General features: G+C 34.9%; 1 protein-coding gene across 3 annotated transcripts in view; it reads right to left on the bottom strand.

Annotated features, from left to right (window-relative positions):
• LOC150101175 (oxysterol-binding protein-related protein 9) overlaps positions 1 to 27,268 on the bottom strand; it is a 613,809-nt gene that overhangs the window by 479,927 nt on the left and 106,614 nt on the right. For all 3 annotated transcript variants that reach the window (XM_090402198.1, XM_090402199.1, XM_090402200.1), the window contains exon 5: positions 21,603 to 21,698. In XM_090402198.1, the coding sequence (XP_090258324.1) occupies positions 21,603 to 21,698 (96 nt within the window). The remainder of the gene's footprint in view (positions 1 to 21,602; positions 21,699 to 27,268) is intronic.

Below are 27,268 nucleotides of genomic sequence, written 5' to 3'. Positions count from 1 at the left end.
GCCTATTGCCTCTCTATTTTAAATAAGTACTTTATTACCTTTTTTTTTTTCACATATCATGAAGTTTCAGACCCTGGTGTAGATTTGGTATCTGGTGGCCTGAAACCTTAGGAAAGATGAACAGTTAAAATCCATTTCATAACCTTGAAATGAAGCATGTACTGTGTAGCCTGATTTCTATGCATTTGTGTGTATATATATTATTGAAGTGCTTTCTACAACTATGTGATTTTAAAGACTTGAATATCTTTAAACTGGGTGGAGATTTTTTAACAGATTATAGCAGTCTTCGCCCCCCCCCACCGCGTGTGTGTGTGTGGTGTTTTTTCCTCCCAATAGTAACCCTACCAGGAGGTAATTTATTCCTACATGCTCCATTGCATACAATGCTTATATTACATGTAGCTTACAAGTACTGATTAACATTTATATTTATATTTTTGTCTCAATATTCATATTTACATTTATATTTTTACGTCTATACAGGGTGTTCGGGATAAATTTGACAGTTTCGTAAGGAAAAAGAAAATCTTCTTTGTATCTATTAAATTTAATGAATTGACAAAAAAACATTACAGGCAGAGTTAATTACAATACTATCAACAAGATTTACTCAAAATAACCACCATTAGCATCGATCACAGCTTCAATTCTGCTTCGGAACCTCGAACAAGCTGATGCTACAGTCTCCCTGGGAAGGGCCGCAAAAACTGTTTTAATTTTATCCATTAACTGGGCTTTTGTATTACTGGAAGTGCGATCGGTGTCTTTTTCAACTGCGCCCCATACAAAATAATCCATGGGGTTAAGGTCTGGGGAGTTTGGAGGCCAAACATTTGGACTGGTGAAGTCGTAGAAATTTTCAGACAACCATTTTTGACTTTTCCCAGAGGTGTGGCAAGGGGCCGAATCCTGCTGCCATACATACGGCCTACCATTGGCTACCCTTGTTATCCAGGGCTTGACTACAGTTAGCAACTCCACGAACAAAGCCCGAATTCCAATGCCAGGGTTCTTCAACACCTGTTCCTGCAGATTTGCGAGGAATTCTGCTGTACGAACGCAATCAGATCGTCTGCTAGGGATCTTTCTTCTTGCTACATCCTCGTAGTCACCATTGCAAGTCTCTAGTTCATGCCTGATTGTTTTTACTGTATTCAGGGAGCATTGGGCAGCAGTCGTAATATCCTTATTTTGATGGCGGGCACGAATCATCATGATACAAGTTATTCTCTTCCATGATTCAGGTGGGTTCCAGCTATTCATCCTTTCTGACATCTTGTATATGAATGAAGAAGGGTCCAAACTTTTAAATGAAGAGAAGTGTGTGTTAATACATGTAACTTACGGAAAAATATAATTAATTATAAATATGTCAAATTTATCCCGAACACCCTGTATATACATATTCTGACCTTTACATCCATATTTATATTTTTATATACAGTGGTATCTCGCTAATCCGAACTAATAAAAACCATGCTCGTTCGGATTAGCGAATTATCCCCCAAGAGACAATAAATAGCGTTTAAGACAAAAATAATCAGATTCTAATGGTACATCAACTTAATTCTGTAAATAAATTAACTTATAGAAAAAAGCTACTGTACTGTAATATAAAACAAAAAAAAAAATACAGTACACAAGTTTATTTTAGTAAAAATTTTAATTTGTATGTACCTGTATGTTGAGGATTCTGATTTAATAAAATTGCATTGTTCAGTACATAATTTAATTTGTGTAAAAAATATCACTTTCTTGTACACAACACACACAATAAAGGTTCACAAAATAACACTTTTTATTTATTTATTTGTAAAAAAGTCAATGATTTTTTTTTTGCTTGTTGGAAGCTAAACTTTTTTCGAATGCTTCTTCTCGGAGCTGCACTAGCAATAAAATTTTGTGGAATGGCGTATCATCCTATACATAAAAATATAGTTTATGTGTTTTACTTTTTTTTTTCTTCGAGTTCTTCATCGTCATCATCATCTTCTAATTCATTCTGCAGCATCATATTTATAATTTCAGCATCTGATTTGATTTCGAATTCGCTTTCGTTTCTACCTGTAATCCATTCCGTAGCATCTGTTTTGAAATTTCAACATCTGAATTTATATTTTTAACCAAATTATGCACATTTTGAATTTCCTCTTTTAGTGTATATTTGTGATTCATGTCGACAATACAGTACCTACTGTACAGTATAAAAAAGCAAACGTGTACACACAATAAATCAAAATAGGCCCCCAGTATACCGTACAATCGACAGTATGAAAAAAATACTGTACTGTAATAATAATAAAATAAATAGTTAATTAAATAAAAATAGTAGTACACAAAATAATAATACGTAATAAGTACAACTTTTTCTTTCAAACCGCAGTTTGGATTACTGGAGGATTTGGACTAAAGAGGTTCGGATTAGCGAGATACCACTGTATATACAGTAAACCCTTGATGTAACGGACAAAATTTCTGGTCCATATGTCACATGTGAAAATTAACACCCTGTTAATTTTAAAATGCTTTTAATCAAGATTTGCTTATAATTAAATTAACAGGATATATTTTGTTATTAATTTCCTGTTATTTTTAACTAATTTTATTTTGGCAAATAGGCCGTCATATGTTTAAAAAACACTGTAGTAATTTACCTTGATTACCTTGATGGACCTGTGGTTTCAGTCAGGATTTCTCCATGACTGCAGGTCGTAAAGTGTCCAGCTATTCCTGTCTTGGGCTTTTCTTCTCCATTTTCTTCCAACTTTCTTAATCATTGGGTCTTCCCAACTTAAGGCTGGTCTTCCAGGTTTCCTTTTGGTATCTCTCGGATACCAGTTTGTAACTCTGACTGTCCATCTGTTGTCTCTCATTGTGGCGAGATGTCCTGCCCATCTTCTTTTGCTGTTGTAGATTGTTTTTATTATATCTGTGAGTCCAGACTTCTTCCTGATTTCTGTGTGTCTTACGTGGTCTATTTTGTTTAAATTGCATATTCTTCTTTCTATTGCACGTTGAGTTGTTATTAAGCTTTGTTCTTCTTTTAAAGTTGTGTTCCATGTTTCACTGCCATAAGTTAATACTGGTAAGATGAGACTATTGAAAAGATGGGCTCTTATGTCTATATCTATGTTTTGGTTGGTAATTGTTGATTTTATTTTGTTGAAGGCTATCCAAGCAGCTCTTTTTCTCCTTGCTATTTCATTTGATATATCATTATTCATTTTTATGGACTGGCCAAGGTAGATGTATTCTTCAACTTTTTCAATGGTGTGAGATTCTAGATTGATTGTATGATTCTTTACAGTATTTGTTTTTCATCCATCTTGTTTTGTCAGGGTGTATATCCAATCCAATTTTTTGGCAGTTTTGGCTTATGTTATTCAGCATTGATTCTAGGAGTTGGGGTGAATTTAGCCGACATAAATGAGTGTCACCGCTCATAAAACATGTTCACCGAATGATTAGGACGTGATCACACCAATCGAAATGTACTTGGTTCTTTTGTCGAGTGCCGTGACTTTCTGCAGCAGTTTTACTACATACATTTTCGTAATTTTAGGGGTTTAATTATAAAAAAAAAAGCAGAAATCGACTTGATAGTTTTTTAAAGCAGGATTACCTAAACCAAGCACCTCAACATTGAACATTAACTTCACATTAACTTATCTAAAAGTGTGAAAATTGTGTGTAAAACAATTTTTTTGTTATTACAGTATTAATATTGATAAAATTGCAGTATAATGTTACAGATATTTTTATTTTAAAAAATTCGCAATTTAATGGACTTTTGATTTAACGGTCACCCCAGCCCCTATTAGTCCGTTAAATCAAGGGTTTACTGTACATATAATATATGCACGTAAACACAAGAAAGATATTTAATTAACCAAATATTTCAGTCTGGAAATAGCAGACTATCTTCAGTGGCACTACAAGAACAGTTTTAAAAAAAATAAAAAATACAAGGTGGAATACGTGGACGGATGAGAAGAACGTCTAAAAAAGATAACTGGTTGTTTTCTTCAATTTCCACAGTAACATGTCACCTTCAAATACTCTTACAACTACAGTTTACAGGAAACCAACGTTCACACGTCATTATATTCTTAAAGAATCAGCTCATCATCCTTGTCAAAAAACAGGAATCATAAAATGTCTTATCAGAAGAGCCAAAACTAATTGTTCTACTTCTAATTTTTTACAGAAAGAACTTCCTACTATCCAACAACACATGAAACTCAATGGCTTTTCCAAAAAGAGTACTCAACATCTTCTCGATTCTTATAATCCACCACAAAACAACGAAGATTCAATATGTCGATTCCAATTCCTTACATCTCTGGGATTTCAGAACCTATCGCAAGAATTCTGAAGAAATATGAGTTAACAGTTACGTATTTGCCTATTAACAAATTATCTTCCCATTTTCCTTCTCCTAAAGACAAACGCTCAATTATATCTCTTCCTGGAGTTTATCAAATTCCCTGCAACTGTGATCTCTCCTATTTTGGACAAACTGGATGTTCTCTTGCAAAAAGAATCCAAGAACATCAATCCTCCATTCATCACAACAAACCTGAAAAATCTGGATTGGCTCAGCACGGGATCAAAACTAACCACAACATCCTTTGGTCAAAAACTCGCCTCTTACATAGATCCCGTTATAAATTTGAACGTTTATTCAAAGAAAGTGTAGAGGCCTTACTCCATCGTCCTAACCTGAATCGGAATGACTGTATATCTATATCAAAAATCTGGGAAAGTCTAATCAGGATAACTCATTAATTCATATTAATTAATATCTTTATTTCAATCATGTCTCTGCTTAAAAATATTCCCTTTAATACTTAGTGATATAACATCATGCGGCTTGTTCTATTTTTAAATGATCTATTGTTAGTATTCCACCTTGTAATTTTTTTTTTAAAACTATTCTTGTAGTGCCACTGAAGATGGTCTGCTATTTCCAACCAAAATATTTGGTTAATTAAATATCTTTCTTGTATTTACGTGCATATATTATTCAGTCTTTATGTCACATGTATCCTTAAAACATCAAATTACTGTACATATATTTACACTGTATCAGTAATTTATGTTACATTATAATGACTGAAAGTTAATGTTATTGGCAAATTTAATTAATTCTGTGTAATGCTTCTGGATACGTCTCAGTTTTGACACTGGCCACTTGTCTCCAGAAGTGATGATGTGTTGTATTAGGAGCATCAGGATGGAGTCAAGTAGCTGACAGTTGTAAAGTATGTGTCAACACTCTGTTGAAGTGTGTGGAATATAAATGCATGATGGTGATTCCAGCATATGGAATCTGTGTAAATAGTGTCTTAGTTTTCCATGTCTGTTAATAGCGTGGTTAAACCTGCAGAAATGGCATGTTTATTCAGCTGGAGTCTGCTTCTGATACTTGGTAAGAACTCTTTTGTTGCTGATCTGGATTTTGATGATTCTCATTCTTCTTCCCACAAGTTTAGGCTTCTTTCTTCTGCAAGTATTTTTATAGCAAATTTCAAGTATTTGGTAACACCTGTCTCTAGCCGTTCGTTTCTAGCTGCTTCTTTAGCCAGCTGATCCGGCCTCTCGTTTCCTGCTACCCCAGTATGTGCGTCCACCCAGCAGAATTTGATTTCCCATCCCGATAGAGCGAGATTCCAAACCAGCTTTCTTGTCTGTTCTATTAACGCTATATGGTTGTTCTGGTTTTTTATGTCTATAGCTTCTACTGTCACTGTAAACTGTTGCTGTCTTTTGATGAGACGTGTTGAATTCTAATTCCCAGAGATATGTAAGTGAATGAACTATAGCAAGTTGTTCTGCTTGTTGTTGGAACAGAGAGGATGCAGACTAGAGCAGTGCTCTTGTATAATGGGCTGTCTGTTATATGCAATGAAAGAACAACCGTGTTCCCTTCAGTTTTGCTTCCATCAGTGTATATTTGGAAATCTCCACTTTCAGAGCTTTCCTTCTCCTTAATATATGTTCTCTTTGCTGGGTGAGGCCACCTACTGTATTGAAGCAGCGTTCGTAGCAATTTGGATCAATGTTGTAATTTTCGTTATATCTTCCAGAAGTGACTTCATATATAAGAGATAATTCTCATATTTTCAAGCAGATCAGTGTTAGAGCTACAATAGCGCAAGCTGCCTTGAAAGATATTGTCCTGTAACCTTTTAATTATACGTATGGCTATAAGGCACTGAACTCTGTTTAGCTTTTGTCGGTTTTTCTTTGATTTTAGTGTATGTTTCCCGGCAGGTGCAGTATAAGATATCAGTGGTAGTATAGCTCCAGCATATATTGTTTTTAGTGCTCAATGGCCTAATTTCCACTTAATCCTTGCCCAACTTAACATATGAGATGTGTTTATCGAAGGTAAATTTTTCGTCTATTATCACTCCTAGGTAGGTATTTTAGCTCACTGGCTACTTTGAGAACTTCTCCGTTTAGGAAAACCATTACAGATTGTTTTGATTTTTTGCATGAGATGTGGAGCACTTTAGACTTGGTGCTATTGAATGTAACTTTATTCTCACGTGCCCACTCTGCAATTTTAAAGAGTTCTTCTTTTGCCATCACTTCTAACTGTAAGCTGTGTGTGTGTGTGTGAATTTTCGTTCCTCAGGTGCTGTAAAAAGTATTTCAGTAAAATATGAATTTTTGATTATTAATTTTTTCATTATATTTTTTCATCTATTTTGTATTTTTATCATATATCATTGAAAAGGTCACAACCCAATAACGAACCAAAATCATACAATTTTATTTTGAAAATCAGGCACATTTTTGGACAGTGAATGATTTTGTAGTAAAAGAAGAACTGCAATTAACTGGCCATCATGTTTTCAAGATCTGGCAGCTTCTGACTTCGTTCTATGGAGTTACCTGAAGGAAAAGGTGTATGTGAACAAGCCCAAGAAAACCCAACAACTGAAGGAGAACATCTGTGCAGAAATTATGGTGCTGCAACCAGAAACATTAACAACTCTCATGGAACATGACACAGAAAGGACCTGTCTTTGAGAAGCTGAAAATTAAAGGCATTTATACATGATGTGGTTTTTCATAACTAATAAAAGAAATCTCCAGGTTCTGTATTCGTTATAACAAAAAAAAAGAATAAAATAATTAATAAATAAAAAAGTTATTAAATGTTTAAACCCCTTATGGGCCACCCAGTAGAAGGCAACTTTCTAGTTGTTTGAGTATTTGTAAACTGTCTCAAGCACAGAAAAAATAAAATCACCTAAGTAATGTTATCTTATTTCAAGCAAAAAAAAAAAAAAAAAAACAAGTACTTGCTTATTAAAATAGTATGCATTATAGAAATTAGTTGGTTCTGTGCCTATGTTACTTGTGTATACCTACCAAAACTATGATTATGGTACAACACATAGTACCACTAAAGAATATAAAGACCTTTGTTAGAATCAGTGGCAGTAGTAGTACTAGTTGTTGTTTTCCTAATTTTATTAACTCTCGCAAAACTGCAAATGAACAGTAATTGGTGCTAATAGTGCAAAAGTATTCCAAAAGTAATGCCTGCGCATGCATGAAAACACAGTGCTTAAAGCATGCATAACCTTGCAATGTGTCTAGGGTTGTTTTCTTCCTTCATCTTTCTGCTACATTTTAATATATTGTCACATACAATCAAAGTTGTATTTCTCATGTTGTCATGTAAACAATGGACAAATTGTTCACAAGTTTGTCAAAGCATTTAAAACAGCATGCAGAAAGTAATCAAGGATTTGACAAACGAAAATGTGAAGTTATTGAAATTCACCACTGCTGATAAACTGCAATTGATTTTCTGATCTTTAACAATGTGAAAGAAACTGAAAATATACCTAAACAGAAGAAAGAAACAATAATAATCATAAACTTTAAGAAAGGAGATCTCACTAGATGTGAGAATTGGATGGGAATTAGTCTACTGTCTGTATCCGCAAAATTTTTCTGTAAAATATTGAAAAATAGGATTAAAATTAAAGTAGAGAAGATATTAAACCATGAACAAGGTGGTTTTAGACAAGGCAAGAGTACTATGCATCACATTTTTACTTTAAGGTAAAAACATCAAAGCATAGAACTTGGAAGCCCATTATACCTAAATTTTCATAGATTTTGCTAAAGCATTTGAGAGTATTGACAGAGAAACATCATAGTTAATTATTAAAGTTATGGAATTCCTCACAAATATGCGAGATAATCAAAGAAACATATAGGAAATATGTTTGAGGAAAATGTTATTGCTCAGAAACATCTGAATGGTTTGAGATAAGATCTGGGTGTGAGACAGGGTTGTGTGATGTCTGCTTTACTCTTTGAACACAGTCAGTGACTGGATTATGAGAAAAGATAAAGATGCAAGAAGAGTAAGTAAATGAATCCTATGTTGCAGTTAGAAGATCTAGATTATGCTAATGACAGTTTTAATATCATCAAAATACAATGATATACAAGCAAAATTAAAAGATATAAAACTTGTATAAAACAGCTGAAATGGATAGTCTTAAATGAATATGAAAAAAAACAAAAGTTCTTAAACTGAACAGTAAATGCCACAGAGAAATTAAAATCAATCAACATGCTGTAGAAGTTAAGAATTTTACATACTTGAGAGAAAATGTAGATAATGAAGGTGGACTGGGATATAATGCAACGATTGACAAAAGCTAATACTGCTTTCAAAAAATTAAATAATATATGAAATCCTCAAAATATCATAATAAAACCAAAATAAAGATCTTCAATAGCAATGTTAAGGTCCTATTATTATAAAATAACGCACACACGCACAGACCAAAAAAAAGGAAGCTAAATGAAATAGTTTTCAAACAAAGATATCTATGTATAATATTAAAAATATTTTGGCCACAATGTATAACAAATGGTGACTTATACAAGGCCATTAAGTCTTGGAGAGTTTCAAAATAAGTGGTTCTTTAAAACTAATAAAAAAAAATCTTCAGGTTCTGTGAAATAATAAAATTTAAAAAAAATGCAGATGGAAATGGATTAAGCACATGCTGAGAATGGACAGCAGAGAGATTTCTAGAGTGAATCTGACATGAATCCCAGAAGGAAAATAAAAAATAGTAAGGCATAAATTATCATGACATAAAATCAGGCCAGAGGTATCTGGAATAAACAGATCTTGGCATTATGTGCCATGAGGCATAAATTCAGAGGATAAGTAAGTAATACAAATTCTGCAACTCTTTCCCTGAAGCAAATCTCATAAACAAACCTAGCCAACTTTGGACACAAGCCATGGAAAGTTTTGCAGAAATTCATTCTTGAAGTACTAAGACATATTTTTCAGCTGACATTTACATGTATGTTTTTCTGCCACAAGTACATATCTATAGTCTCCTCAGCTTCAATTGTTGTCCTTTCCCCACTCAAGACATATTTTTGTCTCTACAACTGCTAACACGATATAAATCTTAAATCCACACAACTGTAGAATACTGTTCTCAATTTTGGGTGGCTCGAAAAAAATCCAGAAGAGATGAGCATGCTTAGTAGATGATTCCCCACATCCTTCCCTCACCCTCTCTCTCACAGACTCTCTCCAAACAATTCTTCACAGATACTCAGTTTCTGTATTATGTTTTATCTATAGGTATTTTCATGTAGGAATTGTTCTAATGAACTGATCACAATCACCACCATACCTCCACTTTTATTTAAACATGCAAAAACATGAGATGCTGCTGGTCAACATCAGTTCAGTTTCAAACTTATCGGGCTACTTCTCTTCTAAAACAACTGCTTCATATTTGAATTTAGCACTAATGTAGTTGTGATATATAGATACATGAATGTAAAAATCTTATTTCATAAAATCATTGCATTCATTGTTAGTTATTTAGTAAGGAAGGAAAGATATAGTGCAGATGTAAAGACTCTTTAGGATAATCTAAATAAATTGGAATGGTGAGCAAATGGGTTATCATTGTTAATTATTCAACTAGAGAGCAAGTGCCTCCTCCATTTGTGAGTAGAGCAAGAATGTAGTTTCTTTACTTGCAGATAGTTCATGGGACCAAACGTGTTAGTAACAATTTGGGAGGATTCCCAATTGGCAGGTGAATAACTGGATCCTATTGATGCCATGCTTGGGGGTATGAACACTATATGGGAGTAGTGTCAGCAATTTTTCACCTCCAGCACTGCCTGCTCTATTGCTAATATTCTATTACCATGAAGGACAGCATAAAAAATTATCATTTCACTGCATTTAAAAAAACAAAACTCCACAAAAAACAAAAGTTTCAAAAAAAATCAAAAATATACATCCAAAAAATCCAATAAATCAACAAGATTTCATGAAAAAATCTTCCACAGAAACTTCAACTAATGCCTAGGACTTAATGCCAACATCAATAACATGCACCACCATTTACAGACATTCTAATCCAATCTGCTATTCATCACTAAAACTCAATTTAGTGATTGAGTTTTAGTGATGAATACCCATGGCTACAACTCACCTAAATAATGCATCATGCTTTCCATAAGAAGGCTGGAACGTGCTTTTGTCAGATCTGATATCCCATGTCAAAGTATATCAAACTGATATTCCTCAACAAACTGGTATCCTTTTATGCCCTTATCCAACTACAGCTCACCCAAATCTTCCACACTACATCATGCCTTCCATAAGGGTAGAACAGGCACTTTTGTCAGGTCTGATATCCCATGCTGAAAGTTATCATAATCTGCTTTTGCTCAATTGTCCTAATTCTGATGACTATACTGACCTTTTTGGATTATCTGACTCTGCAATCTGATCACATACAGTCTGATTATCCAAACAGTGATATAATCGCCCTTTTTCTGATTGGTTTTCAGAAAAAGCAAAGAAACAGCATATTTCAGTAGCTGTGGAACTGACTCTTGTGTAATCATTTGCTAACACATGGGTCAAAAGAGTAACATATAGGAAGATAAGAAGTTTCGTATGTTCATCTCTACACAAAGAAGGCCAAACTCAACAGTTTATAACTAAGAAACTAAACTGATGTTGAAATTTTTTCAGCTTGTTATTACTGTAAATTAAAGATACCAAGAAATTATATTCATGGTTTCATCCTTTATCCAAGTATAAGCAAACAAAGTTTGCATGTGAAGTAACTGCACTACTTGTATATAGAGGCTAATGACTTCACATTACATTATGGGATACTAAGACAAATGATGTGAAGTCATTAGTCTCTATATACAAGTAGTCCAGATGTGAAATTACTTCACATGCAAACTTTGCTTGCTTACACTTGGATAAAGGATGAAACCAAGAATATAATTTCTTGGCATCTTTAATCTTACTATAATCATTCTTCCTTCTACTGTTTTAATCCTCTTTGAATAACGCCAATTATATCCAGAAAATATTTATCTAATTCTGCTGCTATTTTCACTCTTTTTCATTTATTTATTTATTTATTTTTATTTTTTTTTGTTTATGGCACTTGTCTTCATTTCTACTCAAGTGGTTATAGTAGTGATTGTCACTATTCATCCTTATTTCTCCTGATGGAAATAATGAGAGCCTTGTTTAACTGATCATCATCCTAGTCAGCATGCCATCTGATTATGTTATGCCATTAAAATGTATTAGTAGTTTAAGCCAATATAAGACACGATTATTATTACATAACACCTCCAAGGAGTCCAAAGACTCATCAAGGGAGGACACTTACTCTACAACTCAACATCTACGCTGCGTCATCTACACCAACGCTATCTACTGGTCACCACTAGTATTTTCACAGACAATCACAAACATCCATGGCAGGATTCAAACCCACAGAGCTGATATGCTAACCACTCAGCCAACCTAGGCCAGCTTCAGTCAGATAAGTCCCAGATTCCTGGCTCATTCAATATTCATGTGTATATTTCTCATCCTGTTCAATTTATCTACCTGTGTTCTTTGAAACAACAGTACTGAGACAATTTTCCCAATGAATGCGATCCCTTGTGACCTCTCGCATGTGAGATTAACATTACAAAAATTTTACAATGCACTTATCTATCAGGTAACCAAAAAAGTTCATGTAGTTTTTGGTAAAGTTCACTGCAATGACTTGTTTATTTTGTAGTGTATTAACTTGGTGTGTACTCTTTTCTGCGACTTTGAACCCTTTTAAAATGTCAGTTGAATCTGGTGTAATTTGGACTTGTTTGCTTTACAAATTTAAACTTGGTTTGAAAGCTTCAGAAGCATCCTGTAGGATATGTGTGGCATTTGGAAAAGATGTAGTAGCAGAACGTACTGCACAGAAATGGTTTAAAAAATTGGTTTCTGGTGATGAATTACTTGAAGATGCACCACATTCGGGAAGACCTTCCATTATTGATAATGAAGAATTATGTGCCTCTGTTTAAAATAATTCAAGATTAACATGTCAAGAACTTTCACAAATGTTTAACGTGAGTGGTGAAACAATTTGTTTACACCTGCATCAACTGGGAAAATCAGGTAAGCTAAGCAAATGGGTCCCACATGCATTAGCAGATGACAATAAACTTTAAAGGCTATCAATTTATTCTTCACTTCTTTCACATCATAAAAATGAGCCATTTTTGGATTACTTGCTCACTTGTGATGAAAAACGGATCTTGTACTCTAACAGGAAGTGAACTTATCATTGGTTGTCACTAAACGATCCAGTACCACACACACTTCAAATGCAATGCTTTATCCCCAGAAAACTATGCTTTATGTGTGGTAGACTGGAGTCGGTATTGTCCACTACAAGTTTCTCGCTGCAGGTCAAACAATTACAGCAGAGATCTACTCAATGCAAATCGAGTGTGTGCAGGTTGTATTACTTCAGAAACAGCAGGATTAGTTGATCAGAAGAAAGTGCTATTCTTACAGGACAATGCAAAATCTTATACTGCAAAACTTACTCATGAGAAGATTTGTGCTTTAGGATGAGAGATTCTCCCTCCCTCCATATTTCCCTGATATTTCTCCAAGTGATTATCACCTTTTTTTTTTGGTGCTAGACAATCACATGCAAATTAGGTACTGCCCAAGGTAGTTGTCCCTAAAAACAAGAAGTTTGTTCTCTTTGCTCCAAGATGCTGTTTCTTCATTCCAATCTATAGTACCATAATTAAAATCAGCCATAATGACCACTCTTTTCTTAGTAGCTAGACTGATTTGCCTATACATTTCCTTCCCACTGCCTTCCACATTACCAGGTCTAGAGGAATACTTAACTAGATACTTCATTCTGTTCACCTCCATCTCACACTATACTACTTCAAAACCACTACCACTGTTCGCTCCTTTCATCTCCATCTTAGTTGGAGATAACTCCTCTGTTACCATCAACAGCACTCCTCCTCCTCCTCCATCCTATCTTGCCTATCCTATCAGAATGTCATCCGCAACTATCCAATGTCTCACTTATTCACCCAAATTTGTGGAAATAAGTGAGACGTTCCTTTATTTCAAATAATTTTGGTATTTGTAAGCAAGCATACATGCTAGCTTACTTCTAGTTTTATAACAAGCCTGCCCAACCCCACTCCTCAGATGTGACTCCTCCATCCAACCCCCTTGGCCACTTGTCTCTATCATTACTGATGTTACACCTCTCCTCAGACCTGTTTGTTTCCCCTACATCCCTGGTCATCTCAATCCTGTGTTGTACACACACACATACCTCTGCTCCTATATCCATCATCCACTCTTCTAATGCAATGCCTCCCTGTCCACCCTGACTTCCCCTATTTCCCTGTTTGTCCTGTGTTCCTTCTCTTTCATTCTCTTCACTCATGTCACTCACCTCTGCATTCATAAGCTCTCCTACTCAACTCTACTCTACTTACCTACTGTTCCACATCACCTGTTGCTTCTGTAGGTCTTCCATTCACTTCAGTCATCTCTCTTTCTCTCTCTGTTGCAGCATCAGTTTTTTCCGGCTGATTTATATCAAATACAGTTAAATGCAGCCCATCTCTTTTATACAGCTCCATCTGCCCCTCAAATTCATCCCACACATTCACAAAATGAATTTCTTACTCTTGATGCATTTCATTCATAATCCTTGCTTGCCATCTCATCTCATCACTCTCAAACCAGGGCAACAAGTTGACTACCTTTCCTATCAGTCTGTTATCTTTTACTCTTCTTGGCAATCTTCTGATATCCATCCTTACATTTTCTTTGTTGCAATCTGGATCACTCTGCTCAGTCTATCCTCAGGAAAGCAAACCTTATGCACCTTCTCATTTACCACATCTCTAACAATCAAATCACCATACATGGTCACTCTCAAATGATCATTGTCTCTAATCGGACACTTCTTTCATACTGTTATCTTTATTCTAGCTTCCTGTTAATCTCATTTCACTCTGCAATTCCCTCATACTTCGCCAGCTTAGCTTTCATATCTTGAGTTATTTTCTTGTAGCTCTTCACTATTTCTACCAGGTCAGTCGCACTTTCATCCTCACTACCTATGATGTTTGGTATCATACAATCCATTGGTTTAACTTTCACATATGCTATTTTATCACTACTTTCAATCATCTCATTTATACTCTTTCACATTTCTTTCACCATTGTTTAAATTCAGAATTCCATTCACTTCAATAATTTTGATTTCATGGCTTTCAGCACTAACTTCTGCTACTTCATTTTCTTGCTTCCAAAAGTCTTGCATTTCTGGTTTGTATAACATCCACAACACACTCCTCTCTCTACTGCCACTCGCATATCACAGTCCATTTTCTTTTGACAATGAATACATAGCACGCACGCACGCGCACACACACACACACACACACAGTGCATTTCACAAAAATTCCAATGTCAAGCCGATGTCTTGGCCACCATTGTTCTTGTTCACATCAATGCCATGAATAACACAATTTATCTATTGTACACAGTCATACACAAGGATACTACAGTCAGTAATTATTCAAAATATCATTAAGCTGATATTAAAACAATGACTTAGCTATGAGCTCACAATCACAGTCCATCCAGTATGCATTATCTAGTATCCAGCAGATAATTCATGAGAAACGAGATGTTATTTGGGAAAAATGCATGTGCTAGGACACAGAATAAGTAATTCTCCACAGTTTCCTACTGGAAAGGTTTCCTATGCTGAAGAAATGAAAGTTTTCATCTTGAATTCATTGTCATCTCCAGAAATGACAATGAATTAGGTGAGTTTACTAAATGATAGAAGATGATGCTCCATTAAGGGAAGGACTCGTTGCCTAATCTTCCATTCAGAATCTAAATAATCTATATCTGGAAGAGGAATATATAAATCCCACCCACAAAGGATTTTAAACATATGGTACTAGATAACTGGGAAATCCCACTTTAGAAGCCAAACATACAGTAGTGAAAAAATTAATCTGAAAAAGCCAAATTTTCATCAAGTTTTTGTCTCAATTCACAATAATTTTGGTTTACTATTTTCAGTTTTAGTTCACTATTTTGGTTGAGTGCTGTGTTTTTTAACAGTCTCTACAATGCTTATTAATAGTGTTGTGTGTTTTTAATAATGTAAACAAGTTGACATTCATAGCATTTTATTCATTTTGTGTACCTGTAAAATGGATACATCTCCAAGAAAGCATTCCAAAAAAACGTACAAAAAATTATAATTTTTCTTTAAAATGCGATTGTTCGAATTAATTTGTTCGCTACTGTAGAACTTTCAAGCCATACAGACCTTTAATAAGCAGGATGGTCTCACACTTGATGATGAAATACATCCACCATGTTAAGTGATGATTAGTCACAAGCAATCCCATAAAGTGTTTCCACAATATGCAAAGAGCTGCACACTTAATTTTCACAGAATCTGCACCAGAATGCAATGAAAACTACTCCTGTGGAACCTCAAGTTATGCTTGATTATTAATTAATTAAGGAATTCACAAAGTACTAGAATATAAATTAAACTGAACTTTAATATATATTTCCAATATTTCGGAAAAGTCACGGTGCCATCTTCAAAGGAACTTAAAATAAAGACACATGCACGCAGGCACTACACACAGTAAATGAGGATGAAGCGAGAAAGCTATTGTTTCTCCAAAAAGTTCTGATGGTGCCCCCTAGCAGGCTATGTAGGTATTCTTGGCCGCTGGGCTGAAGGTCTCCTGATGTACTTCTCCCAAATTTGGGGCAGTCTCATGCAACCAAAATTTGTTGAGGTTTGGCATGTTTCTTAGGGCTGAGGCTGATTCCATGAAAAGTCTTTCAAATTTGAACTTACTACAGTATATTGTGGCTTTCTTCCACCATATTCTGTGGCATGTATCTAGAGCATGGTCTGCAAGACCAGAGTGGCTATATTGGTGAAAACGGATGTAGTCCTTGTGTTCAGAAATTCTGATATTCGCTGTCCTGCCTGTTTGGCCAAAGTAGGACAGCTTACAGCTGCAAGGGATCTGGTATACACTAGGTAGGTCTAAGGGAAGTGGTTGGTCTTTAGTGGAGCGGATAAGAGATGCCAATTTTCTATATGGTCTGTAACAAGAGGTCAAGTCATGTTTTTTAAGATTTTAGTAATTTTTTCCGAGGTGCCTCGGATGTAGGGAATGGTGAAGGATTTAGAGTAATAATTGTTGTGAAGGGTTGTGGTTTACTGGTTTCAATATTTTTTGGATTTTTTTTTGGGGGGGGGGGGGTAGCCATTGGCTGAGAAAGTGTTGAGGATGTGATTTAGTTCAGTGGTTAGGGCACTGTCATTTGAACAGATTAGTTTAACCCCTGTTGTGTAGTGTCTTAATAACTCCATATTGTTATGAGGAGGGGGGAGGGGGATTGTTGGTGAATGTATCTGCCTGTATGTGTGGGTTTTCTATAAACTGAGAAAACCAAGGTTCCATCAGGCTGGCGTGTGACTAGTGTGTCTAGGAAAGGGAGGCTGTTGTTTTCCTCTTTTTCCAAGGTGAACTTGATTCTGGGGTGTTGGTTGTTTAAGTTCGTTAAGAAGGAGAGGAGTGTATCAGAGCCATGTGGCCAAATAGCGAACATATCATCAATGTAGCAAAGCCATATAGTTAGTTTTCGTGGGGCAGAGTTTAAGGCTTTGTCTTCAAAAGTTTCCATAAAGAAGTTGGCCAAGGGTTGGGAAAGTGGTGAACCCATGGCTGTCCCCTCTATTTGTTTGTAGAATTTTCCCTGCCAAACGAAATAGCCTGAGTTCATTGTGAACTAAAATAGGGCTGAAATATCGGGAGGAAATTTAGTATGGATTAGCTCTAAGGCAGGGGTGGCCAACCTATGGCGCATGCACCAAAAGTGGCGCATTGCATGATTAGAAGTGGCGCACTGAACCCCAGAGAAAAATTTTTTAAAAAATTGTATATGATTTATACATATATATATATAAACACAATTAACCTACCACTGAATTCTAGAGTGCACACTTATTATACTTGTTTGATCTTGAAGCAACAGGCACCGGCAAATGCGGAAATGCGTCACCAGTTACTCAATCAGTTTACAGCTGACTCTCATGTCATAACGTTTGATGAACTTCTGATTCGATGTGAATGAACAATTCTGTGTTTTCGAACTTATATGTTTTTATTAACAGTTCTTTAAGTTTAAGATAAGATTTCTGTTTTCATGAAGGCTTAATATAGTTCTGTAAATTTGAAAATAATTTTTTTCATTTTGAACACGTATGTCAAGTTCTTGCCTGCTCCCCTAATTTGCTGATTACTGAAACCTGCAATTAATCGGTGTATTTGTATGTGTGTGTTTTTAGGGGTTTTTTTTATACAATATCTTTCCTTTTTATTTAATCGTAGGTTTATTCCTAAAATGTAACTGATCATAAACAAAGCTTTCGTAATGAGGATGTTTGGGTTGTGTGTGTGGGACTGCCAGCTGATCGACTGTTTTATGGCAGGAAGCGATCTCGTATTTCATTGGACATAATATATTACGAGAGAGAGAGAGAGACGAAAACTCTCTATGAAAAAAATATATATATGATTTTTAAACTTATAGAACTGTATTAGGCCTTCATGAAAACAGGAATCTTATCTTAAACTTGTAGAACTGTTTTTGAATGTTCATAATGTTTAAAACGATAAAATAATTTAAATAAATTATTTAATAATAAGCTTTACTTTTTGAAATATTTTTTTTTTACTGTCAGTTACCCATTACTTTGCAAAAGAAAATGAGCAGAAGAAAAGCAGAAGGTGATAGCAAGCCAGTTTAATGACTGTGGGAAAATGAGTTCTTATTTATTGCAGGTCCTTCAGGAAAACCATGTGCACTGTTTGTGAAAGCACTCTCTCAGATAATAGAAGACAGGATCTTAACAGACACTATAGAAAACATCAAGCTGAATTAGAAGAAAAACTGAAGAGACAAAATATATTGGTGAAACGAAGTTGTGAAAGTGTGGCAATGATGGAGGCGTCTTGTGAAATTGCCTTTGTGTTGGCTAAAAAACACAAAGAGAGGAAGTTGTTAAGCCCTGTCTCGAAAAATTTGCAAAATGTCTTGGTGATAAGAATGTTGAAAGAAAAGTAAACAAAATTGCTCTGTCCAAGCAAACAATTACAAGACGCATCGAAGAACTTTCCCATGTGTTACTGAGCAATTGAAAGACCATGTTCATGCTTGTTCTTTCTTTTCTTTAGCCTTGGACGAATCTGCTGACATATGTGATGTAGCCCAATTAAGCATTTTTATAAGAGGAATTGATGGTAATTTTAACATCTTTGAAGAACCTATCGGTCTTGAGTCACTTCATGGAAAATCCAGAGGGTCAGACATATTTGACAAAGTAAAGTCATGTCTAGAAAATCAACAACTAGATTCTAGTAAGCGCATCAGTGTTTGCACTGATGGAGCACCATCAATGGTAGTTAGAGTTTCTGGGACTGTAACTTTACTTGAACGGTTTTTAGGTCATTCTCTACTAAAGTATCACTGTATTATACATGAATCTCTGTGTGGAAAAACTCTAAATTTGAAGCATGGTATGGTACCAGTTGTAAAGTGTGTGAATAAAATTAGAGCAAGAGGGTTAAACAGAAGAGAATTCAGAGAAAATTGTGAACTGCTGGATATGGAATATGGTAATCTCATCCTTCATCGTGAGGTGCGCTGGCTTTCTAAAGGACAATTTCTCAGTAGATTTTGGAAGCTGAAAGAAAGTGTTCATAATTTTCTGGAAGAGAAGGATGAGCTGCATGAGGAAAAAGCCCTGTTGTGTGATGAGAAATGGCTATTTGATGTAGCATTTTTAGTTGATGTTACCAGCCACCTCAATGATCTAAATTTGAAACTGGAGAGCAAGAACAAATTGTTTCCTAGATTAGTAGACATCAGTGCATTCAAAATGAAATTAAAACTGTTTCTCCCCCAGTTAGAAAACGGGGGTTTAAGTCAATTTCCACATTTAAAAGAACATAGTGAATCTGTTGAAGATAATGGCAACTTTACAGACTATGCTGAGAAACTCAGATTATTGCAAGAGTCCTTTAACAATCGTTTTAGCAATTTTGCCGGAAAATACTGCATGCTTGCATTTATAAATCCCTTTTCACTTACTGAACAAAAAATCTTGACAATGCCTAGTAACATACAAATGGAATTTATTGATCTCAAAACCAATTCATTATTGAAATGAAATTTAATGAACTTCCATCACTCCGAGATGCTTCTGATATAATTAATTTCTGGCGATCGTTGCCCTGTGAACATTTTCCAGAACTGAGAAAATTTGCTCAGAGTTATATCTGTCGTTTTGGAACTACATACAGATGCGAACAAGCATTTTCATGAATGAAAATGATTAAGAACAAACTACGGTCGCGACTGACTGATTCAAATTTGAAAAATTGTTTGATGCTTTCTGTAACTGATTTAACTCCAAACATTACAAGCTTAGCAAAAGCAAAGCAATTTCAAAAGTCAATAAAATAATTAATGTTTATCTTGTCTTTATATGAAATCCTTTTATTTAAAACTGCTAAAAGTGTCTATATTACCGTATATATAATAAATCATTTTATGCATAACTGTTAAATATATCCATATACCATATTTTAAAAGGTCTGAAAAGTGGTATAAGTTTGTATCGCGCATCTTAACTAAAAAATGAAAAAATTGACGCATGACCTATAAAAGGTTGGCCACCCCTGCTCTAAGGTTTCCTTGAGTGGGACATTCATGAATAAGGAGGAGACGTCAAAACTGACCATTATGTCAGTATGCTGGAGTGTAAGGTTTTTCTATGCTGGCTTTGAAATGGGCTGAGTTTTTTTATGTGTGATGGAGGTTGCCAGTATAGTGTGTGTGAGTGCTTTGGCCAAATGTTTAGCTAATTTGTATGTGGGGAAATCAATGCCATCCACTATGGGACATAATGGCACATTTTCTTTATGTATTTTTGGGAGTCCATATATATGGGGGGGGGGGAGTACAGAGTTAAATGGTTTTAATTTGTTAGTAACTTCTACAGGCCAAGAAGTGACCTTCTTAAGGAGCCTATGGAGTTTTTTGATTTGGAAGTTTATTGACTTGGTGGGAGGCATTGTATTCAATAGGGAGGGAAGTAGCCCGATCTCATAACAGAGCATTAAGCTTACCTGCGTAGTCTGTTCGGTTGGGTACTACGGTGGCGTTTCCCTTATTCACTTTGGTGATTACTATTTCTTTGTTTTTCTTCAATTCCTGCAGAGCTTTATATTCACTATTGGATATGGTGGTTTTTGGTGGTCTTGCATTGATGAACTTGTGTTCTCACCAAAGCAAGACCACCAAAAACCAACATATCCAATAGTGAATCCCACAAGCAGACAAACCGGCCCCGTGAACACAAACGGATTACAGTCATGAATACTACCCTTAGGGGATGCAGCAAGGAGTGACAAACCAGCCGAATTAATTTCATCTTGAACCCCCTGATTAGGCGACTTCACCCGACCTAAAGGGATGGATGAGATCAATCAATCTCAGAACAGTGACTACAAAAATCATAGTTTAAGGAGAATAGCATAAGTTTTTAAAAAATAAATAAATATACATTTTATTATATCTTCTAGGATTTAAAAAAAAAAGACAAAACCAAGTAAGCTCAACATGAAAAATAAGCTAAAAAGGTAGAAAAATAGTGTTCTAGTGCACATGACACTGGTTGCAGCTGGTTTAATAAGGTGTGGTACTCTGGTTCTGGTGGAGGATGTAGAATTACAAATACTACTGAAACCACTTTTCAGTGTTTACTTCTTGAAGTAATGAAAACAATTTATAAAGGATTACATAATAAAATTTAAAGACAAAATATAAAGAATTAAGATAAATTAATTACTTCATTCTTATAAACTTTAATGGAATGAAACGCAAATCCAGACAGTTTTTGGACATCACATATGGCAACAGAAAACACTACATTAATGGCAGCAGTGGCATTTCATAGCCATTAACAAAAACTCACTCAGAATAATGGACATAAAACTTTAAATCTGAAATTAGCATTTCATGCATTAAAAGAGGTTAAACGTAAATTTCAATTTCCAAAAATAATCAAGATCAAAATAAAATCACAAACCTTTACTTGATCAATTAAAATCTGAAGATATGCATCAGACTCTGTTAACTTTTTATCAAAATCATGAATAGTTGATGGTAGTCGTGCATCAGACCACTTTTTGAAATATATAAAGAAGCTATGTTATTTTCAAGTGCGATTTCTTTTTATATATTTGTTTATAATAATCATATTATGATTAAAATTTAAATATCATATTATGATAACTTCAATATAATAAACACTAAAGTGGAGATTTTCTATTAAGTTCATAAGCCATAAAAGAATAGCTAAATTAGTATATCATCATAACACATTTATTTCATGGAATGTATCCCTTCAAAGAACAGAAGGAATAATATAATAAACAAGAATTCATTGGCAGTTCCCTATTAACAATTTTCTTCCAAATTGGCTTTCTATTTTTTAGTTTAATTGAAATGTAGATTGAATGGATGACAATACTCGTAAGATTATACTCTGCTTTAGACAACATTTTTATCCTTCTTTTTCACTACATTACAAAGTAAATTATACTTAACAAGAAATTATAGTCTTGATTTTGTCCTTTATCCAATTGTGAGTACATGAAGTAACATCATGAAAGGTTACTTATATCAAATTATGCACACAGATCAAGTAATAATGTCCAATCCTCACCTTCACGTCATGCACCCTATTATAGGTATCATACAGAACGAATGAGAATAAGCTGGCAATTTTGGACTTGCCATAGAAATTGTACTCTCTATTGGCTTAAACAAGAAATAACATTATGGTACAACATAATGAGATTTCATGTCAGTCGACTGAGTATCATCCCGTTTAAACACGGCCTCAACTGTTTTTGTCAGGAAACAAGAGTGAACAGCAAAAAGGCTACCAGAACAAACTCCAACTCAACATCTAGAAGAAGGAGAAGAAGAAGAACACACTACCATCAGAAGAACTAAAGATAGAAACCATCAATATAAGAAGTTTCAATGGAAAGAAAATTGAATTTGCAGAACTGGTAATTAGTTTACGGAATTAACAACGCATATAAAGTATATTAATTAAAGATAACTTTAATGAATAACTTCTATATTTCGGCAATGTCACATTGCCATCTTCGGGAACATAAAGATATGGTATGTGCACTCAGGAACTAACACAAAGCAAATGAGGAAGAAAGCAAGAAACTAATACTGTTCCTAAAGTCCTAATGGTACCCTCTTGCGGGCTAATTTGGTAGTCTCGGCAGTTGGGCTGAAGTTCTCATAATGAAAGTCTCCCAAATTTGGGGCAGTTTCATGCACCCAAATTTGTTGAGGTTAGGAACCATAACCAATATCCTCAAAAAATATGACCTCGCTTCCTGTTACAGACCATATAAAAAGTTGGCATCCCTTATCCGCTCTACCAAAGACCAACCACTTCCCTTAGACCTACCTGGTGTATACCAGGTCCCTTCAGCTGCAAATTGTCCTACTTTGGCCAAACAGGCAGAATAACAAATATCAGGATTTCAGAACACCAAGACTACATCCGGTTTCACCAGTACAGCCGCTCTGGGCTGGCAGACCATGCCTTAGATACCCACCATAAAATCCATTGGAAGAAAACAAAAATAATCCATCACAGGAAATTTAAATACGAAAGATTATTCAAAGAATCTTCAGCAGCTCTAAAAAACGTTCCTAACCTCAACAAATTTGGGTGCATGAAACTGCCCCAAATTTGGGAGACTTTCATTATGAGAACTTCAGCCCAACTGCCAAGACTACCAAATTAGCCTGCAAGAGGGCACCATTAGGACTTTAGGAACAATATTAGTTTCTTGCTTTCTTCCTCATTTGCTTTGTGTTAGTTCCTGAGTGCACATACCATATCTTTATGTTCCCGAAGATGGCAATGTGACATTGCCGAAATATAGAAGTTATTCATTAAAGTTATCTTTAATTAATATACTTTATATGCGTTGTTAATTCCGTAAACTAATTACCAGTTATGTCTAACCAACGTATAAGTCTTACTACTAGAATCATGAATTTGCAGAAGAACTGAAAAGTGCCACGGATGTTACATTTGGGCAATAACACTCAAGGAGAGGGATGAGCAGCAATAGCATTAAACATCAAACATAAGATAAACTGATTGATTGGAAGGCAATTTAAAGTAGAGTTATAACTTCAATATGAGGAAATGAATAATGAAACTTATTTAATTTCATTCTATAGAACTACAGAATGAAACTAAATAGAAGTAAAAAGAACATTCTATAGTCACACAGAGGGTCCTTCTAAGGAAGAAGTGGAGATTCTTGAGTAATTCGAGCAAGCTGCTAAAAAAAAAGGGGGGGGGAGGTGATCCTTGTTGGAAAATCTAAACAACAGAGGAAGAAATTAATCCCACCAGCCATATAGAAAAGTTCTGGGAAAATTTGGTAAAAATGATACAAACATTCAGGATACAAACTAGTCATTACACTATGTTCCAAAATGTGTACTACAAATTTACGCAGAGATAAGACACAAGAAATAGGGGGGGGGGGGAATCCTCATTGACTATGTAATTGTTGATGTTGATATCTCCATGCTAGTTCAGGATACAAGAGTGTACAGAGGAAATGACTGACAGTTTTAAGTAAGAAAAAAATAATAATATGAGACTGAAAAGAACAATATGCAAAATAGTTTTTAAAAAATAATTAAAGTTGAGCAGCTTTTAGATGTAAACTTAACTATACAAACATTATTGCTTTTCACCTTGGAGTCTAAGTGGCAAACTAAAGAAAACACTACTAATTCAGATAGAGAAGTGTGTGGTATAGTTGTATGCCAGGATAGAAAAATAAGTGTTCGCAAAAATTAAAGAAGCAGTCATAGAAAAGAGGAAAGCATACCAAACGTTCCTAGCAAATAAGTTGGCAGATACCCTAAAAGAATACAGGGAAAAATGCATATAAGAGAGATAAGCTATGTGTAAGAGTAGCTAAACAAAAGTCATGGAAAGACTGGTAAGAACATAGAAAACAAATACCAGGAAGGTGGCAAAGTGTTCTAGAGGCTATTGAAAAAGTCTCGAAATGGAGGAAAGGATACTGCAAAAGGAACCAAACATGATAAAAATGACAGGAAAACTGAAGATAAGGATATTCTGAATGTCTGGAGTAATTTCTTTGGAAGACTTAAACAAAAGAAGCAGTGATAGGACAGTAGTAAAAAATATTCAAGAGGAATGCAAACAGGGCTAAATATCAATACCTGGGTAGAAAAAACTATCAAAAGGCTGAAATGTGGAAAGGCATTTGGAGTAGATGATATTTGACTGGAAAGGCTCAAATATTCTCCAGGGAGTCAGGAACACATCAAGGGAGCCCACACTATTCGTACCAGCTGTCATACTTGTTCTTGATTTTATTCATGCTACTTGCGCACACAACATCCAATGGCAATCCATTCCAATCACACACTACTCTATGAAAGAAAATATTGCATGTGAAACCCTTCCTGATGTCATTAATATACAGATTAAATAACAATGGACCAAGCACTGATCCTTGAGGCACACTACTCATTAATTTGAATCTTGCAGCTTCACCCCCCCCCCATATACCACTTTTTGATATCTATAAGTCAGCCATCCTCTTATCCATGTCAATAGTTTATAATCCAATCCCATATTCTCCAATTTATGCAATAGTCTTCTGTGCTGTATTCTGTGCTGTATTCTGTCAAAAGCCTTAGCAAAATCCAAAAGTATCATGATGTATCCATTCCCCTTGTCTAGTTCAATGGTAGCATTATTATAGAATGTGAGCAAGTTGCTAAAACATGACCTTCTCTTAGTTAACTCATGCTATTCATTGCAAAGTAGAGATTCTCTGTCAATCCATTTCTGAATGCAAGCCCTAACCAACTTTTCCAAAATCTTCACTATCACTCCTGAGATAATGACTGGTCGATAGTTGGATACAGTGGTCTTTGCACTACCCTTGTGTAATTGGATTACCATACATTCTTTCCACTCCTGTGGAATTCTTCCCTGTTCATATATACATCTACTTATATATATATATATATATATATATATATATATATATATATATGAAGGTATAAAAATTTTGCAGTAACCATACTGCATAATTCAGAAAGTCAAATTCTAGTTAATTGGAGTAGAACTCTTGTAGTTTCCATCTGTAAAAAAAGGGAATAAATTTGAATGTAAGAATTACAGGGGAATTTCTCTATTAAGTGTTCCAGGTAAGATTTATGCAGGCATACTTGAAATTATGCTGAGATAAATTGTGGAAAACTTGAAGAGCAAGAAGCTGGGTTCAAGCCAAATAGAGGTTGGCAAGATCAGATTTTCACTTTATGGCAAATAATTGGGAAATCTGTGAATATAACAAGGATCTCTACATAAGTTTTGTAGAAAAGGCACACAACAAGGTGCCCAGAGAAAAAGCTTTTCAAAACATTACAATTATATGTAATAAATGGAACGTTATATATAGCAACACTCAGTCTATATTTAAGTTGTTAATCGATAGTTAGAAATTAAGGAAATAGAGGAAGATAGTTTGATATCAAATCATGTGTGAGACAAAGATGCACATTATCTATATGGATATCATCAGGAAAGAAAGTGGCATTAAACCTACTATTTTGCAATTGGAGATGTGTTACTTTGCTTTATGCAGATGATGTTGTACTCAACAACAAATCCATTGTAAGTCTCCAGGACTTTCTAACTAAATGGAACAACGTGTAAGAAATTTGACATGAAAATCAGCAATAAAAAGATCAAAACTATGAATATACAGGAACAGAAAACTTCAGCTGCATTCTCAAGGGAGAACCTATAGGACAAAAAAAATATATGAGCTATTTAGGCCCAGTTTTTAGTGAAGCTGGCAAATTAAATATTAAGTAAAGCTGGCATGTTGGGGAGCCAGATGAATATATTTATATGGAATAAGAGAGAAAGTAGTAATATAAAACTGTTCAAGCCAATTTTAAGTTAAGAATCTGAGAAGGGTTAGAAATAAAGTACTTGATCAAAGATATCAAAGTTGTGAGAAAAATTAGGTGCTAGAACAGATTAGCATCAATGAGAGAATCATATTAAAAATTATTACATTAAGAAAGGAACTTGATATTGTTAACATTCAAGAATGTGTGGGCAAATCTAATCTAAGGTAGTATGGTCAAACAGAATGGGAGAATAAAAATTAGCAAAAGGGGGTATTGATATCAGCCAAGATGGTAGAATAAAGACCCACAGGGAGATCAAGATCTAAGTGGATTGATTCAGTCAGAAATGCCTTAAAATACTGAAATGCAAGATACATATTTGGGTTGCCAGAGTTAGTTATGAGTTCTTTGTCTGTTAATGGGTTCAAGGAGAGGTATGATAGATAGTGTGGATAGTTTGTGTCTCCTGCAATGAAACTTTATTGAAGAAAGAGTAAAAGGGTGTCATTACAAGCCTAGAGCAAGTAGTATAGGGTGCAAGAGAGCTTGAGAGTATTACAAAAAAAGGAAAGAAAAGAAAGATGGACAGAAAGAGAGAGATATAAAAAAAATGCCTCAGCTCCTTTATATCATTGTGTAGCCAAAGGCTATCTTTCTTTCGTTTTTACATACAGCTGGCAAACATCATGCAAATGAATAACCAAAAGACCAACCGGAACTAAAATCTAG

The sequence above is a fragment of the Typopeltis vanoorti genome, chromosome 12, assembly GCF_054136105.1.
Source record: "Typopeltis vanoorti isolate ZY-2024b chromosome 12, IOZ_Tvanoo_1.0, whole genome shotgun sequence".
Classification (NCBI taxonomy): Eukaryota; Metazoa; Arthropoda; class Arachnida; order Uropygi; family Thelyphonidae; genus Typopeltis; species Typopeltis vanoorti.
Note: the sequence above shows the minus strand (reverse complement) of the source record. Positions and strands in the feature narration are given on the sequence as shown.